This window comes from Macaca thibetana, chromosome 19 (assembly GCF_024542745.1).
Source record: "Macaca thibetana thibetana isolate TM-01 chromosome 19, ASM2454274v1, whole genome shotgun sequence".
In the NCBI taxonomy this organism is placed as follows: domain Eukaryota; kingdom Metazoa; phylum Chordata; class Mammalia; order Primates; family Cercopithecidae; genus Macaca; species Macaca thibetana.
Genome location: NC_065596.1, coordinates 43,424,744 through 43,436,536, shown reverse-complemented (window position 1 = coordinate 43,436,536; position 11,793 = coordinate 43,424,744). Strand labels below are relative to the sequence as shown.

The window sequence follows — 11,793 nt, the reverse complement described above, 5'->3', positions numbered from 1 at the left end:
GGATCAAGTGATTCTCCTGCCTCAGCCTCCTGAGTAGCTGGGATTACAGGCATGTGCCACCACATCCAGCTACTTTTTGTATTTTTTTAGTAGAGACAGGGTTTCACCGTGTTGGCCAGGCTGGTCTCAAACTCCTGACCTCAAGTGATCCTCCCGCCTCGGCCTCCCAGAGTGCCAGGATTACAGGCATGAACCACGGTGCCTGGCCTATATTGTATTTATAAATAACAATTATATGGATTGTTCATAATGTAAATTACTTTATAGAGACCTTTTTTTTTTTTTTTTTTTTTTTTTTTTTACAGACAGAGTTTCCCTCTGTTGCCTAGGCTGGAGCACAGTGGTGCAATCACAGCTCAATGCAGCCTCGACCTCCTGGACTCAAGTGATCCTCCTGCCTGGGCCTCCTAAATAAGTGGGACTACTGGCATGTGCCATCGTGCCTGGCTCATGAGACCTCATTTTCTATTATCCCATTGAAGGTAGGAGGGAACTGAAGCTCAGAGAGGTAAGTTCATTTTCCCAAGGTTGCTCAGCAAGCAGGTGGCAGAGTCAACATCTGAACCCACTTCCAAGTGTTTCCAGTCTTTGGCTCTTAATAACAGCCCTACCCCGCCTGAGGTGGATGCCACAGCGTCTGCGGAGGACCAGCAGGGTGTAGGTTTGGCTGAGCGACCATGGATAACAGCAAATTGTTGGTGTTATGTTGTTGTGATGGTTTACGTTTATTGAGTCCTTACTATGTGCCAGGCACCATGCTAAAGGTTTTAATAATAATAATGATGTACCTGGTGCAGTGGCTCATACCTGTAATCCCAGCACTATGGGAGGCAGGAGGATTGAGCGAGCCCAAGAGTTCGAGACCAGCCTGCGCAACATGGTGAAACCCCATCTCTACAAAACAATCAAAAAATTAGCAGGGTGTGGTGGCACGTGCCTATGGTGGCATGTTCCCTACTCAGGAGGCTGAGGTGGGAAGATTGCTTAAGCCGGGGAGGTCGAGGCTGCAGACCTAGGAGACAGAGTGAGACTCTCTAAAAAAAAAAAAAAAAAGATGGTAGTGATGATGACAGATGCTCATATGGCACTTAGCGAAGGCCGATCCCTTCTCTAAGTGTTGTTACATGGATTAATTCATTTATTCCTTTCTTTTCTTTTAGCAGGGTCTCACTCTGCCACCCAGGCTGGAGTGCAGTGGCACGATCTCGGCTCACTGCAGCCTGGGCCTCCCAGGTTTAAGCAATTCTTCTGCTTCAGCCTTCCAAGTAGCTGGGATTACAGACACCTGCCACCACGCCCGGATAAGTTTTGTATTTTTAGTAGAGATGGGATTTTGCCACGTTGGCCAGGCTGATCTCAAACTCCTGACCTCAAGTGATCCTCCCGCATTGGCCTCCCAAAGTGCTGGGATTACAGGTGTGAGCCTCTGCACCCAGCCCAATTAATTTATTCCTTATACCACCTAAGTACCATCAGCGTGTCCCTGAGGCCTTTGTGTGCACAGCGTGTAGAGGAGCTAGGATTTGGACCCAGACAGTTTGACTCCATGGACTGTCCTCCTAAACCACATCCCTTCTACCATCCCCTGTAACCTTTTCAACATTCCTATGGCGTAGGAGGAAACATTACCCATTTCACAGATGAGGAAACCAAGGCCCAGACCTGTACTGACAGAGCCAGTGGACCCGTGTCTGTCTAATCAGTGCATCCACACTCTTGACCCTGTTTTGGGAAGAGGCTGGGAACTCCAAAAAACCTTGGAAGGGCCCTGGCCAGGCTCCCAGAGGTCTGGGTCCTTGTCCAGCCCTAGGGTTCCAATCTCCCTCTCCTTCCTATGCTGCTCTAATTTTTCCTTTGCCTTGTTTCTTTTCTTCTTTTTTCTTTTCTTTTCTTTGTTCCTTCCTTCCTTCTTTTTTTTTTTTTTTTTTTTTTTTGAGACAGAGTCACTTTGCCACCCAGACTGGAGTGCAGTAGCGCGATCTCGGCTCACTGCAACTTCCACCTCCTCGGTTCAAGCAATTCTCCTGCCTCAGCTTCCCGAGGCTCTGTGCGCCACCACGCCCAGCTAATTTTTGTATTTTTAGTAGAGATGGGATTTCATTATGTTGGCCAGGCGGGTCTCGAACTCCTGACCTCGGTGATCCACCTACCTGGGCCTCCCAAAGTGCTGGGATTACAGGTGTGAGCCACTGCGCCCAGCCCTTGTTTCATTTCTACTGGCTGATCGGTAACAGCTCATTTTATATGATAGGAATTGAGTCTATTTTTCCCTGGCTGGGTTTGTGGGTTTTGTTTTGTTTTGTTTTGTTTTTGCTATACAACAGTTTTACAGTTTTATACAGCTCAAAAGGTTCACCATTTGTTTTATAGATTGAAGATTTCCAACCTTAGTTAAGAAAGTCTCCTGGCTCCTGAGGTGGGAGTGGCAGGCTCTTCCCCCCACCTCCCTCTCCTAGGCCTGTCCTTAGCGTGTGGGAGGGAGGGGTGCAGTTCTTGTCAATTTGTAGGCACTCTTTTTTTTTATGCGATCTTGGCTCACTGCAACCTCCACCTCCCAGGTTCAAGTGATTCTCATCCCTCAGCCTCCCGAGTAGCTGAGACTACAGGCGTGTGCCCTAATTTTTGTACTTTAAGTACAGACGGGGTTTCACCATGTTGGCCAGGCTGGTCTTGAACTCCTGGCCTCAAATGATCTGCCTGCCTCGGTCTCCCAAAGTATTGTGATTACAGGCATGAGCTACCACGCCCAACCTGTGTGCACTCTTTATATATTATAACTTGTAATGCTATGCTTTTGAAGTGTTGCAAATATCTCCTCAAGCCTTTGTATGCTGTCTTGCAAAAGGTTTTTAACGTGTTATGCAAATACTGCTATCTTGTGCTTCACAGATTCTGGATTGCCAGCCTTGGTTGGGAAGATGCCCGGTCTGAGCCTGGTGGGGGTGGGGCATGGGGCTCCTCATCTCCTTCTCTACCTGCCCCCACCCCACAAGGGCCTCTATCCTTATCTCCAGCTTCTCCTTTCCCAAGGTCCTGCCTCCCAGGGAGGGAGCCTGCTCAGCCAGGAGGCCCCAGCCTCCCACTCCCGCCTCCCCCAACCCAGTCTTTCCTTATCTAGAATAAGGGTTGTTCCATTCCTTATTTTTTTTTTTTTTGGAGACGGAGTCTTGCTCTGTCGCCCAGGCTAGAGTGCAGTGGCTGGATCTCAGGTCACTGCAAGCTCCGCCTCCTGGGTTTACACCATTCTCCTGCCTCAGCCTCCCGAGTGGCTGGGACTACAGGCGCCTGCCACCTCGCCCGGCTAGTTTTTTTGTATTTTTTTAGTAGAGACGGGGTTTCACCGTGTTACCCAGGATGGTCTCGATCTCCTGACCTCGTGATCCGCCCGTCTCGGCCTCCCAAAGTGCTGGGATTACAGGCTTGAGCCACCGCGCCCGGCATTTTTTTTTTTTTTTTTTCCCCTGGCTTTGTTGCCCAGGCTGGAGTACAGTGAAACGATCTCAGCTCACCGCAGCCTGGAACTCCTGGGCTCAAGCGATCCTCCCGACTAGGCTTTGTGAGTAGCTGGGACTACAGGCCACGCCACCACGCTGGGCTAACTTTATTTTTAGTAGGGACGGGATCTTGCTATGTTGCCCAGACTGGTCTCAAACTCCTGGGCTCAAGCGATCCACCCGTCTAGGCCTCCCAAAGTGCTGGGATTACAGGCGTGAGTCACCAGCAAGCCCCTTGTCAATTTTTAAAAGTTCTTCCCATTTCTATTAACCTATGCCACCCTCTGGGTTGCAAATGACTCCTCCTCAAGTCCTGTCTCTTGTCTCTCTTTATAATGTTGTTGGTCACCTAACATCTTAAGGTGCTAAGTTGTATACACAGCGTCCACCTTGTACCCAGGGTTGTGGGTTTTCGACCTAGGTTAGGCAGGTCTCCCGGCTCCTGGGGAAGGGGCGCCCCCCCTTCCCTCCATGAGTCCTTATCTGGCAGCTTGTCCCTTCCCACAGGTCGGGCGCATAAAAGCGCGCTGGGCCGCGGCGGGGCACTGCCACCATGTCCTCACTGCGCCCGCTGCTGCTGGCCCTGGCCCTGGCCCTGGCCCTGGCCGCCGTGCCGTGAGCCCAGGGCGCCTGCCCCGCGTCCGCCGACCTCAAGCACTCGGACGGGACGCGCACTTGCGCCAAGCTCTAATGACAAGAGCGACCCCTACTATGAGAACTGCTGCAGGGGCGCCGAGCTGTCGCTGGAGCCCGACGCAGACCTGCCCTACTTGCCCTCCAACTGGGCCAACACCGCCTCCTCGCTTGTGGTGGCCCCGCGCTGCGAGCTCGTCGTGTGGTCCCGGCAAGGCAAGGCGGGCAAGACGCACAAATTCTCTGCCGGCACCTACCCGCGCCTGGAGGAGTACCGCCGCGGCATCTTGGGAAACTGGTCCAACGCTATCTCCGCGCTCCACTGCAGGTGCCCAGCTGCCCAAAGCTCCGAGCCCACCCAGGCCCCGGCCCCAGCTCCGCACAAACCCCCACACCCATCATCCAAGCCCCGAGGCTGCTCCACACCCCTGAGCTCCCGACTGGAACTGGGAGCACCAGGCCTCCCTAAAACCAGTCGTGGAGGCCCCATCTCAGAGTCCTTACCCAGACCAGGTCCTCCTTCTCTTCACCCCCAGCACCCGGTCCCCACTCCACCTGCAGCCCAGGACCCTGGGACGGAGATCTCGCCCCAGCTCTGGGATTCAGAGCCAACCCTCCATCTTCTGGAATCCTCCACCTACCCACCCGCCCACAGCTGTTCTTCCCAGGGAGGGCTGGCTAATTCTGGGGACTGAGAACTCCTAGACCCCCTCACCTTGGTCCCCAGAACCAAAGCCAGCCCCCATGCCTCAGATAATCACATCTCCAAATTCCCAGACTCCAAAACTAACCCAGACCTCAAGACCTCAGACTCAATTATAGGAACCCCCAGTGTGTAGCCTTCCTGCTCTCTACTCCCCTAGACCCTCTAGACCAGCCTCAGCCCTAAAACCAGTCCCACAGCCCACCCCTAAGACCCATCCCTGGAGGTCCCCGAGGCCACCTTGCACTCACAGACCTGGGACCTAGATCCAGCGGTGACACCCTCCCAACCTCCCAAGCCCTCCCAAGTCACTCCCGTCCCCCAAGGGCTCCAAGGAGCCCCAACTCCAAACTCCCAAGCTAGGATCCCTGGTTCCTGAACTTGGAGCCTCAGACCCAGACTCCCCAGTCCCCACCCAGCCTCAGGCTTCTAGAACTCACCACACCCTGGGTCTCTGAGAGCCCCTGGAAGCAATTTTTGATTACATTTCAGGTGCAGCTGATGCTTTGCTGGTCTCTCATCTGCAGCTTCCACAGAGTGCCAGACCCCTCACTCAGCCCATTCCTGGGCTCTGCTGAGGGGCCCCAAGACCCAGGAGAAGGAGCGTTCTGCCCGCCCCCCCACCTCCCCTGCAATACAGCCTTTGTGCACTGGTCCCCGTCTGTCATCTGCTTGTCCCTGGGATGCAAATCCTCACTGGACCGGGTGGGATGGAGGAGAGAGCAGGGTGGTTGGGCCTGGGTCAGCCCATACACAGGACAATGCCATGGATGAGGACACGCCATTGACTTGGACATGGTTTTACGTGTGCACAAAGACACGCACCACAGAAGGACATGTGAGTGAACTACAGGGGAACCTTGGGCTGACTGTTAAATATGAAATATGCCCCAGCCTTTTCAGTAAATAACCCTTCTTTAGCCTGGTGTGGTGGCTCAGGCCTGTAATCCTAGCACTTTGGGAGGCTGAGGTGGGCGGATCACCTGAGCTCAAGAGTTGGAGGCCAGCCTGGCAAACATGGTGAAACCCCATCTCTACTGAAAATACAAACATTAGCCGGAAATCACTTGAACCTGGGAGGTAGAGGTTGCAGCGAGCCGAGATCGTGCCACTGTGCTCCAGCCTGGGCAACAGAGCGAGACTCTGTCTCAAAGCAAACACACAAGCAAAAAACTCCTCCTTGAGCCATTTCTGGCCTCCCAGGGGGCCTTCGGACTCCCTCCATGGTTCCTGCAGGGGACAGCAGGGTGCGGGCCTTCTAGGACCCAGCCCTGGGCTAGGGCTGGGATCTGCAAGTGATCAGATCAGGACTTAGTGGTTGATAAATGCTTTTAATCCCCACATTCCACACACGGGGGACACTGTCATTCACATTTTCATATTTCTGTTCTGGTCACAGTCTGTGTCCCCACACCCTCATGAATGAGGGACTTTGATGGATGCCTGGGTTTGGGGGGTCTGCGGTAGCTGGAGAAGATACACAAAGGGTCTTCGGAGGAGAGTGTGGGACAGCTTTGAGGGGACAACAACTGCAGACACCTGGAGGGAGCTAGAGGAAATTCTGAGACTTAAGAGATATGGAATGGCCAGGCGCAGTGACTCACGTCTGCAATCCCAGCACTTTGGAAGGCCAAGGTGGGTGGATCACTTGAGGTCAGGAGTTTGAGACCAGCCTAGCCAACATGGTGAAACCCCGTCTCTACTAAAAATACAAAAATTAGTGGGCGTGGTGGTGCAAGCCTGTAATCCCTACTTGAGAGGCTGAGGCAGGAGAATCACTTGAACCTGGGAGGTGGAAATTGCAGTGAGCCAAGATTGTGTCACTGCACTTCAGCCTGGGCGACAGAGTGAGACTCCATCTCAAAAAAAAAAAAAAGAGAGAGTAGGTAAGTAGAGATGCTAAGGGGAGATATGTGAAGAGATCAGAGGTCAAGGTCAGTTCAGAAGGACCCCGGGGTGTGAAGGTAATGGAAGATCAAGGATCAGGGGCGGTTAAATGGGACAGGAACTGAGTGAAATGAATGGCTCCATTCCCCCTTCAACAGACATTCACTGCCACTCTGCTCACAGCCCTGGGCTGGGTGGTGCTGGCAACACAGCAGTGAGCATTCAGTTTCAGTGAAGTTCAAAGAAGCAGAGACCAGCCCTCAGCATCCTTGAGCACAGGTGTCTATGCATTCACTCAACAGAGATCTACGGAGCATCTGTGCCAGAGCATCTGTCAGGCACTGAATTTACAAGGAGTGGCTCTGCCCTCACGGGGCTCAGAGAGTGCCGGGAAAATGCTGGAGTCCACCGCTTAAGGGTGTGGAAGCTGTCCATCAAGAGAGAAGCCAAGGGCCGGGGAGGAATAAGGGTCCTAAGAGGTGGCTAAGAATTAGGGGCTTCTAAAGCTCAGGGAGATGCTGTGGGGTCAGGACAGAGGAGCCAGCCAGTCACTCCCGGAGCTGCACAGACACGGAGGAGTCAGTCACACGTGTCCGCCGCAGCCCACCAGGCTCCATGCGGTTCTTGGCCTTGTGCAGGAAGTGGATGAAGCGCACACCAGGACCATAATGGCGGAATACGTGGGACACCTGTGGTGACAGCACCTGGGGTTAGGGAGGAGCCCTTTTCGAGGACCCGTGGACCTGCTCTCCTCCCTCTGTGAGGTCTTGGGATAAGAACACATGTCTGGGGTTTAGGGCCCCAGGGCTGAGAGTCTCACCTGGACCCAGCGGCCAGGGGGTCCTCTCCCAGAAGTTCGGGGGGCCACGTGGTGCTGAGCGATGACGGAGCGGCGGTCGGCTGCCAGGAGCCAGACGTGCAGTTCGTAGACGCACGCATCCAGCCGGCTGTCCTCAAACCTGCAGGCGGGGTCAAGGCCTTCAGCTGCCACTGCAGTCTCAGCTACCCAGCCCCAGTCCCTGGACCCATTCCCCGTTCCCCGTTCAACACACATGCTGCTACCCACGCCATGCACAGCCCTGAGCTGGGTGGTGCTGGCAGCATAGCAGTGACCAAGACAGCCCCATGCCCCGTCCACACGGGATTCACAGTCCAGTGAGGGAGGCTGGCATGCCACCAAACATGACAGCCAGGAACGGCCAGGGTTGGGATGGGGAGCATGGGCAGAGGGGTCAGGGCCAGGATGGGAGGACCCAGGCAGAGGGGTTGGGGCCAGAATCGGGGACCCAGGCAGAGGGGTTGGGGCCGGAATTGGGGGCACAGAGAGGTTGGGACTGGGATGGGGGGGCACAGGGCACTGGAGCAAATGCACCTGACCCAGCTGAGGGGTGATCAGGGAAGGCTTCCTGGTGGAGCCACGTGTAAGTGACTCCTAAGGAATGAGACGGAATTTGTCTTGAGAATAGAGGGTGACAGGCTTTTAAGAAATAAAGAATAGGCCGGGCATGGTGGCTTATGCCTATAATCCCAGCACTTTGGGAGGCTGAGGCGGGCAGATCACTTGAGGTCAGGAGTTCGAGACCAGCCTGGGCAACATGGTGAAACCATGTCTCCACTAAAAATACAGAAATTAGCTGGGTGTGGTGGCACGTGCCTGTGGTGCCAGTTACTTGGGAAGCTGAGGCAGGAGAATCACTTAAACCTGAGAGGCAGAAGTAGCAGTCAGCCGAGATGGCACCACTGCAGTTCAGCATGGGCGACAGAGTAAGACTCTGTCTCAAAAAAAAAAAAAAAAAGAAAAGAAAAGAAAAGAAATAAGGGTCAGCCTCAGTAACCCCCTGGCACATTTCAAAATCGGAAAGACTCAAACAGAAGGGGCCAGGGAGGTGGGCAGGGCAGAACCCTGCAGCACCAGGAGGGTCTTGGTGAGGGGCTGAGAGCAAGGGGAGCTCAGCGTAAGGCTCGTGCTCTGGGCAGCCCTGTGTGATCACGGGGTCAGGCTGGCAGGGCAGGGGCACGCACCAGTCCATGACCGTAATGTCTGGTTGTTCGTCATCCAGCAGCTCCTCCCACAGGCCCTCGGCCAGAAGGTCCACACACTGCTGCTTCACTGTCCAGCTGTGAAACAAGGGCCGGGAGAGGCGGGGTCTGTGATCTGCCAGGATCCTCGGGGATCTCCCCGGTTGGCCTGGCTCCAGGGAGCAGGAAGCCGTGTCTTAGCGCTTTCTTAGGGATAGCTTGGGTCCCCACATTTGGGGTGCTCCCTCAGCACCTTCCAGTCTCAGTCCCCATGGGCCCCTCTGAGGGCAATGCATCCTGAACCCCATGCTACAGACGAGGAACCCGAGGCTGAGGATGGAGACGTGTCCGAGGTCAAGCAGCAAACATGTGGCAGAGCCAGGATCCCAACCCTGGCCTGTGTGACCCTGAGCCTCCGAGTCACACCAGCTCATCTACTGCGCAGGAGCAAGGCTCTGTTTCATGGAGGACAGGGGGTGGCCTGGGGTGACTCTTCCCCTCCCAGGGAAAGAGCCTTAGAATAATTACAACAACAACAAGAACAGCCAGGCGCGGTGGTTCACGCCTGTAATCCGAGCACTTTGGGACGCTGAGGCAGGCAGATCACTTGAGGTCAGGAGTTCGAGACCAACCTGGCCAACATGGTGAAACGCCATCTCTACTAAAAATACAAAATGAGCCGGGCATGGTGGTGCACACCTGTAATCCTAGCTACTCAGGAGGCTGAGGCAGGAGAATTGCTTGAACCTGGGAGGCAGAGGTTGCAGTGAGCTGAGATTGCGCCACTGCACTCCAGTCTGGGCAACAGAGTGAGACTTCGTCTTAAAAACAAAAACCAAAAACCAATAATAGCTGCTATTGACTGGTGCTAGCCAGACCTGGCCGGGCCCTAGGCTGTGTGTTTTACAGGCATTCTCTCTTATGCTAACCCTGTTTACAGAGTGGGAAATGGAGGTCTAGAGAGGCTAAGTCAGTTTCTCCAGTTCTTACAGCCAGGAAGGGTGGAGCAGGGAATGGAGTGTAGGCCACACCAGCCCCGGCGACTCACCTTTGGTTCTGCTGAAGCTTTTCGGTTCTAATGTACCAACCACGGAAATTGCCTGCAGGTTGGGGAGCAAAGGGTTAGAACACCCCAACACTGGAGGACCCTCCCCACCTTCAGCAACCCAGCCCTCCAAGCACTTACCCAGAGTCTCCAGGGGTCGCTGGGTGGGACCAGTAGGGGGTGCTGGCTCATAAATGTTGATGCCTGAAATGGACAGGTGAGTGGAGCCTCTGGGCAGCCCCTCCACCTTCCACTGCCTCATCCCTCCCTACCCGCAAGGCTACACACTGGAAGGGCAGGAATCTGTGCCAGGTCAGGGAAGCCCGGCAGGGATGAGTGAGTCAGGGCTCCGGGGAGAGGGCGATGCCGGGGGGTAAGCGGGGTGTGGTGAGACAGAGTCAGAGGGACAGAGAGAAGAATCCAGAGAAACAGACAGGCCAAGAGTTTGAAACCAGCCCAGCCTGGCCAACATGGCGAAACCCTGACTCTACTGAAAATACAAAAATTACCCAGGCATGGTGGTGCATGCCTGTAATCCCAGCTACTCGGGAGACTGAGGCAGGAGAATTGCTTGAGCCTGGGAGGCAGAGGTTGCAGTGAGCCGAGATTGCACCACTGCATTCCAGCCTGGGCGACAGCAAGACTCCGTCTCAAGAGACAGAAACATAGGCAGAGGGGGAGAGAGAGAGGAAGAGAGAAAGAGAGAGAGAGAGGTGTGAGGGAGAGGTGTGAGACAGGTAGGTGAGAGACATGACAGAGAGACAGGGGCAAAACGGAGAGGCACAATGACAGAAAAGGAGACAGAGGGATGCAGAGAAATGCAGAGACAGTGAGAGACAAAGAGCCAGAGAGATAAGGAAACAGAGAGGAAAAGAGGAAGAGACAGACGGTCAGGGTGGTGCCTCCCGGCTGCTCGGGGCCCTGCGCACCTTCGGGATTGGGCGAGCGCAGCAGGTTGCGGTAGAGCGGCCGCCGTAGCAGGAGCAGCTTCCATGTGAGGCGAGGGGGCAGCTCCAGGCCCCCGCTCAGCGGCCCCCACTCCTCCAGCAGCAGCTGCCGGGCGTGAACCTCGGACGGCTGCTCCGGCTCGGGGAGCTCGGGGGCCTCCGGGGCCGCGGGCGATGGCAGCGACGGCGGTGAGGGCAGTGGTGGGGGCGACGGCGGCGGTGACGGCGACCGTGGCGAGGGAGGCAGCTCCTGCGGGCTCGCGGGCCCATCGGCTTCCATCCCGCCACCGAGCGCGTGTCCCTCACGCACCTCCTCCATCCCTCGAGGCTGCACGACTGTCCCTGTTTCGCAGGGCTGGGGTTAACTGGGAGCGGGAAGGGGCAGGGCACCCCGGCTGGCATTTAAGAGAGGGGCGTGTCGGGGGAGGATCTTGTCCCTTGGACCCTCCTCCCTCAGACCCAGGAGTCCAGGTCCCCAGCCCCTCCTCCCTCAGACCCAGGAGTCCAGGCTCCCAGCCCCTCCTCCCTCAGACCCAGGAGTCCAGGTCCCCAGCCCCTCCTCCCTCAGACCCAGGAGTCCAGGTCCCCAGCCCCTCCTCCCTCAGACCCAGGAGTCCAGGTCTCCAGCCCCTCCTCCCTCAGACCCAGGAGTCCAGGTCTCCAGCCCCTCCTCCCTCAGACCCAGGAGTCCAGGTCCCCAGCCCCTCCTCCCTCAGACCCAGGGGTCGGGTTCCCCAGTCCCTCCCCCTTCAGACCCAGGAGTCCAGGCACCAGCCCCTCTTCCCTCAGACCCAGGGGTCCAGATCCCCAGCCCCTCCTCCTTCAGACCCAGGGGTCCAGATCCCCAGCCCTTCCTCCTTCAGACCCAGGGGTCCAGATCCCCAGCCCCTCCTCCTTCAGACCCAGGGGTCCAGGTCTCCAATTCCTCTTCCCTCAGACCCTGGAGTCCAGGCACCAGACCCTCCTCCCTCAGACCCAGGAGTCCAGGCACCAGCCCCCTTCTTAGGTCCCCAGACTTCCTGCCCCAATTTTCCCAGGGCCAGCTGAGGACCCAGCGTGGGCCTG

General features: G+C 56.0%; 2 protein-coding genes across 2 annotated transcripts; one reads left to right on the top strand and one right to left on the bottom strand.

Annotated features, from left to right (window-relative positions):
* Positions 1-4,047: 4,047 nt before the first annotated feature.
* SYCN (syncollin) lies at positions 4,048-4,966 on the top strand. The gene is given in 3 exon segments (XM_050768371.1): positions 4,048-4,182; positions 4,184-4,455; positions 4,855-4,966. Coding segments are annotated over 3 exon segments (519 nt in total).
* Positions 4,967-6,141: 1,175 nt separating this feature from the next.
* On the bottom strand, positions 6,142-11,066 carry NCCRP1 (NCCRP1, F-box associated domain containing). The gene is made up of 6 exons (XM_050769283.1): positions 10,711-11,066; positions 9,923-9,985; positions 9,785-9,836; positions 8,740-8,835; positions 7,538-7,676; positions 6,142-7,406 (listed from the first exon to the last, which is right to left on the bottom strand). Exons 1-6 carry the CDS (start codon positions 11,045-11,047, stop codon positions 7,266-7,268), a joined length of 828 nt encoding a protein of 275 aa, XP_050625240.1. The 5' UTR covers positions 11,048-11,066; the 3' UTR covers positions 6,142-7,265.
* Positions 11,067-11,793: the final 727 nt, after the last annotated feature.